This window comes from Cladosporium halotolerans, assembly GCF_011745625.1.
Source record: "Cladosporium halotolerans strain TM138-S3 chromosome Unknown Sca204, whole genome shotgun sequence".
NCBI classification, from domain to species: domain Eukaryota; kingdom Fungi; phylum Ascomycota; class Dothideomycetes; order Cladosporiales; family Cladosporiaceae; genus Cladosporium; species Cladosporium halotolerans.
In genome coordinates, this window is record NW_027191652.1 from 1 (window position 1) to 6,319 (window position 6,319).

Sequence of the window (6,319 nt, forward strand, 5' to 3'; positions counted from 1 at the left end):
TAGTAACTAGCTAGGGGTTGTCATAAGCTAAATAGCTTGCATACAATATGATTCAAAAAAAAAAAAAAAAAAAAAGATCTGCGTCTCTCATTTCTAGCTTTCGAGCAAAAACGTACACGGCTATCGTATGGCGGTTCAGCATTCCAGCACCACATGGGCAGACGCTGATACCGAATAGATTTGTCTTAGGAACAGGATATTATACCAAGTTGTCGCTGGTGGTCTCGATGCTTTATTGGCTTGATAATTGTTCAGAACCGCTGAGACGCGACTACACTACGGTCGCGCGCGCCGCAAGCCCGCTATGCCGCGCGGAGCTGCCCGAGCGAATCAAAAGTGGCGATGATCGCGACACCGGAGTGCCTTCGCGTCTGGCCCTAGTCAGCGGGCCCCAAGGCTGATCCTTCAGAACGACCAGTCTGGCGCTTATTTGCAAGCCGCAACCTCCGTTAATGGTCCCTGACGACATGCATTTGAATGCATGACGTTCTTCTTGCCGCTGCGCATCTGGCACATTTACATTCATCTTCATTCGGGCCACCTGTCGCTTCTACGTAGGCTCGAAAGCTGAAGCGCCGAACGATGACGGCGACAATTTAGACAATGAAACGACTGTCTACGCGATCGGCGCCCCAAACCCTGATTGGGCACGCAGGCAAACGACAGGAGAACAGCAAGAGATGGGTGATCAATGAAGTATGGCGTGGAGAATGGATACAGGATGGAAATTGGATAAGTGTCCCGGCACACGTGGATTCCCGACACAGGTGGATGGACGTTAGTGATTTTTCAATGACGGACTATGCAATTAGGGTTTCGCAGGCTTCAGGTGCGCTCACATGTTGAACGTTAGACGCATGAGCTTTCGGCAGGCCTACCACTACAGCGCCTCTCATTCATGTCACAAACAAGTGGCAGTCTAGCATGAACTTGTAACGGAGCCACGTTGCATATACAATCAAATCAAGCCAAATCACGTCAATATCTACAGATAGCAGGATGCATCCAATTCATTCTGGCTTCGGTTTCTTGGCGCTACACTGCTTAGACACTATATTGTCGCATGGAGTTGCCTCCCTTGCTGTTGTATGCGAGATCAAGATTGCTCAATGCACTGAGCAAATTCTCTAATCTCCCTCCTTGAATATCAGTTCCGGACCTGCTCAAGTCCACCATCCAATCGGCTCGGAGTCTGATGGTTGTCTTTCTGCGAGAAATCTCCTCTTGTACCTTGCCAAAGATGTCATCAGCTTCTGGAGGCATGTGTAAATGGAGTCTCAGTGCTGTTTGTTGAATTCCAAGGAGTGCAAAACGGAGAGCGGCAAAGGCTCCGCCCATTTGATAAAGCATACGAAGGGCAATGAGGAACCCAGTCTCCGCAGATGGCGAATAGGTCATACTGAGTGCAGATGCGGATGGTAAAGTCTCCAGAGCCACAGACATGGCAATCTGAGAAAACACGATTCGAGCTTGAAGGCCGGCGAACATTGTAGAACCTAGAGTCAACAGTTGCCGGAGTTCATGCGCAGCAGACCTCGCCGTAGATAAGCAGGCTCTATCGAAAGCTTTGCGGTTTCTCGTGGGAGTGAATGTATAGAAGGCAGCGTAGGTGTTGTCACAAAATGGCGGAAGAGCTGCAAAATGGCATAATGATACCAACAGCTGGACCGAAACAATTAGCATATCTGCTACACTGAACAATCCGTTCAATATGCGTGAGCGCGTCTACTTGACTTACTGAAGAAGAAGCAGCTGGGGTGTCTTTTGATCGAGGGAGTACACAATCCCGCCAGACGAATTCCATACCAATCGCAGACGGTGACAAAGAGCGAGGGACGCGTCTAGATACTCTTGAGTCAATCCAGAGTCTGTATGATTCCTTTGAAGTGTCCTGATTTCCAGAAATATCATCATGATTGAAGATCTCATCAGGAATATTTCATCCGTCAATGCCAAAATCTGTGGATCGCTTCGGGGCCAAGGCGTCCATTCCTTATCTGCAGAATGTCCCTTAAGGAGCGGCGTCAAATCGGGCGGCAGCTTAGAGAGGCTGTACTCTTCCCCAAGTCATATGATCGATCAATATCGATCCGATTCAATCGTTTCGGGTACCGAGAAGCTGTTGAATCTTGCTCACCATCTCTTCAATCCTGTAGGGCTTGCTGATAACATCGTCCTGACGGATATTAGTTCGGTTGTCATCTTGTCATCCAGTCTTGAGAATAAATGTGCACTCACCATCCCTGCCGCTTTCCTACAATGCGAAATTTCTCAGGTCAGTACCATGTTTCGATATTGAAAAAGCACCTAGCCGCAGAAGGAAAAGGATGTCTTACATCTTATCCTGCTGCTCACTCCTCACATTAGCCGTGACCCCCAGGATAGGGAGATATTCGATAGCACCCTTCCTCTCCAGCTCGCGAATCGCTTTCGTCGCCGCATTCCCGTCCATCCGCGGCATTTCCATGTCCATGAGGCAAATGTCAAAAGCCGCTTCGTCGCCCGTGGAGAGTTTGGGAGCGCTTGTTGCCAAGTCAATAGCTTCTTTGCCGTCGTTGGCAGTTGTTACGACGTAGCCTTTGGCTTTGAGCTTGCGGCATACAATTTGTTGGTTGATGAGGTTATCTTCGACGAGTAGGACGTGCTGGTGGTGGTGGTGGTGGTGGTGGTGGTGGTGTGAGATCCTTGGTGAAGAAGTTGAGCGGGCTTCATGTTGGTCTGCTGGATCAGGCAACTGTGATGGGCATTTTAGGTCGTGTACAAGCCACGTTTGTCTGTCAAGGGCAGAGATGCAAACCTTCGATTTCTGAGGCACATCGTCTTGTTGGAAATTGTCACGATAGAGCTTATCCACGGCGTCCTTAGCATGCGAATAATTCGAGCTTCTCGAGACCAGCTCGTCGCCAACTCCTTCATGTGGCGCGCTGCGTAGGTTCTTGATATCAGCGTCTTCCACGCTCGGCTCTTTGGTCATGTCATCGTGGTCCTGGGGCTGCTTGGATCTTCTGACTTTAAAAAAGAAGCCGAATGTGCTGCCCTCGCCAACTTTTGAGCTGACGCCGACTTCGCCGCCGTGGAGGTGACACAGTTTCCGGCTGATATTGAGGCCTAGACCTGAACCGCCGTACATTTCGGCGGTCTTTGGCGTAGCTTGCCTGCTTGGATAGTTAAGGAGACGCACACACAGAGCTGGAGGGAAATACTAAAACTCACTGCACTACGCGTTAGCCCTCGGGAAACATGGTGGAACCACATATGCTCCGTGATACGTACCATGAACCGCTCAAAAAGCCGCTGCTGACCTTCCTCACTGATACCAATGCCAGTGTCTTTGACCGCGACCATAACGTAAAGCGCCTCGCCGCTCCCCCATTCTGCCGAGTTGGTCGAGTCCACCATCAAGGCATGTTCCTCGGATCTGAAGAAGACGACGTTGGGTGGGTAGCTCGAAGGACGTTCCATACTGGCTCCAATAGAGATCGATATGTTCTTGTCGCCCTGCGCCTTGACTGTGAACTTGATCGCGTTCGAGACTAGGTTCATCAATATTTGCGAAATGCGAGTCATGTCTGCCTTTAAGATATCAGAGGACTGTAGTTAGCGAATTTCCAAAACCGATGGAGACACTGTGCTAGATAAATAAATTATCGCTCGCTGTTGAAGCTCGGACTGGGTTGGCACTGTTTGAGCTGACGGCTCACGATTTGGCCTTTGTGAGACGGTGGGACCTGGGGTGCCCAAATTATTGGCATTGATAGGAAGCTTACCTTCACCCAAGACACATCAAATTCCGCATAGCTCGGGTCTGCGTTGTAATCCATATCGATATCTTGCCGCCTGAACTCAGGCGTAAAGAGCTTGAGTGAATTGCCGAGTTCACTATCAGGTAAGCACGTTTTGGGGCTCAGACGCAGCATCGAGGCGTCTAATTTGGAGTAAGACAGCACATCGTCGACAAGGCCTTGTTGATGCTAGGCATTTGCAATGTCAAGGTCAGCCTCTCTATCCGTCTTTGTACGAATTTGGCGGGCTTACCTGTATGCAGATATTGATGGTCTCGATTGCTTCTTTGATACTGGAAATGTCAAAGTTATTTGGATCGCTGACTGCTTCGTCGATATCCTCTGCGCAGTGAAGCATGGCTGATAAAGGGTTGCGAATCTCGTGCGAAATCATATCAATGAACCGTTCTTGCTGCACTCTGGCTTCATTAGCATCCTTGGCAGCTTTTCTCTCGACAAGTGCAGCGCCTTTTTCGCAGGTAATGTCCACAACGCAGCAAATGAAGCCTCCTTGGTCACAAATGCTTATATGCCGAAGGTCGTCTCCGTCGAATGGCATCATGAAAAGCAATCGCCATGGCCGTTGTTGCCCCAGCGCCCTGAACTCGGTTCGAAGCTGCTTGTTGGTGGCGAAGGCATTGTGGTACGCTCTCATGACTCTATCTTGGTCGTCGGGATGGATTGCTTGTGACCACGAGGTGAATTGTTGGTCTTCGCCGCAGTGGACGGTCAATTCGTGGAATGTTCGATTGACGAAGAAAGCCTGAGCGTTGTGGTCGAGAATCGCTAGGCCTGTTGGCAGCATATCCGCGAAGCGGTTGAAGAATGGGTGCTTATCGAAAGCATTATTGTCAGGAGCTGTTCTTTGCTGATTCGGATCAAGGTTGGGTTTGGCGTTTTCCCCCGGGCTCTGGGATTCCAGTTGGTCAGATGGCACAGGTTGCTTATCTATGGTTTCTCCATGGCAGCTCGATTTTGGTATCAATTGCACGAGCGAACCATGTGCGCCAACTTGCTCTGGCTTCGCCTCGTCAAACAAAGGACTGATAGACACGGTATAGTTCCCGGCTTCGTCTCCGACATTATGTTGGTAAAAAGCAGGGCTGCCGATTCTTTTCTGGGCTTTGTCTTGCAAGGAGGCAGATAAGGCGTTGAAGGCGTCTGCGGACACTTTGCCGCTCTGTGATTTACCTTGACCGTCAATTCCAGTTGCCTTGCTCCACTCGTCGTTGTGGAAAGAAACCATTGCTTCGCCCCAATAGACACAGGCAGGATGAGGAAAAGACATGATAGCCTTGCTGTAACTCAACAATGTCTCTGGCCATGTCCCCGGCATTCCGAGTTGCAGCGCTTCCCACGCCTGTTTATCTCCAGGCAAGGCATCTTGCATCTGGTCTGCAAAGCTCTCCAAAGCATCCGGGTGTGTTTCGTCTGCAAGTCGTGCTTTCGTATTCGAAAGTGGCTCTCTTTGGCGTTCTGAGTCGCTTCGTTGGAGCGTCGACATAGCGTTTGGCTTGTGGGCGAATCAGATATTCAATTGTCGAGCTGGTGAGTTTTCGTGAAGTTGTAGAAAGCTGCGAACATGATGTCGTCAATTAATGGTCGCGAGCCTCGTCTTTTCGATCGACAAAGGCCTGGCCAGGAGCTGTCTCCGTTCACACGAGAGCCGGAGAGCGGCGGGTCGTCCGTAGCATGACACCATCATGTGTCACGACATGCATGTGCTCCGCCCTGCCAAAGACTGAATAAAATGCAGAAATCGGTGATCTGTCAAATGCCGCAATTTCGTGTAACGGTATACCGGAGACATGCAACCATAGATAATAGGCAACCAGCTCCTGCGTACCTATGGAAGTCACCACGCACCACCGTCATACGACACCCACAATTGAAACCATACCGCATGCATCTCAACACACACCAGACTGCGCCGAGTCAAGTCTTTCTGAGCATGACTGTTGGTATGCTGCGCAGCTGCGGCGATCTACGGCTAAGGTGCACTGATCCTCCGATTCTCCGAAAGTTTTGGGATTGCCAAGCTCAACTTGATTCTCACTGGTCTTGAAGCATGAGAAGTCGATGGAGCGAAAGACAGGAAGATACATTGACGACAAAGCTTTGCACTTCTACTACGCGTCCACATGGATGTAGACGTCGTCTCTGAAATGGTTGCCGCCTCCTGCCATCTTACACCTCTTGGCCAATTCTACATAAACCGCTCTGCAAACCTTGCCTCTCACTGTCTCATCAAAATCCTTGCTTTGCCAGGTGATTCTCAAGAGGTCTTTTGCCCTTCGCACAGTAGAGGCTTGTGCATCCCTAACCTCATAGATGAAACCTGCAAGCTTCCTTTCATGTTCACCCTGAAGACCCTCTATTGGTGCCAAATCTGGCGAATTACCTGGATGGTTTACAAACACGATACCTTGCTGTTGAATCTCGGGCTGCAATAGCTGTCTGGCTTTCAGATGCGGTCCATGATTATCCTCTTGTATCACCACTCTCCTGCCTGGGTTGCGTCTACATATCTCGCGATA

The 6,319-nt window shown here is 50.0% G+C and overlaps 1 protein-coding gene across 1 annotated transcript; it reads right to left on the minus strand.

Annotated features, from left to right (window-relative positions):
* Positions 1-968: 968 nt before the first annotated feature.
* On the minus strand, positions 969-5,725 carry WHR41_09503 (uncharacterized protein). The gene is made up of 8 exons (XM_069378106.1): positions 4,036-5,725; positions 3,768-3,971; positions 3,270-3,573; positions 2,798-3,150; positions 2,337-2,734; positions 2,239-2,254; positions 1,739-2,176; positions 969-1,662 (listed from the first exon to the last, which is right to left on the minus strand). The coding sequence occupies exons 1-7, from the start codon at positions 5,284-5,286 to the stop codon at positions 2,096-2,098; spliced, it is 2,607 nt and encodes an 868-aa protein (XP_069224850.1). The 5' UTR covers positions 5,287-5,725; the 3' UTR covers positions 969-1,662; positions 1,739-2,095.
* Positions 5,726-6,319: the final 594 nt, after the last annotated feature.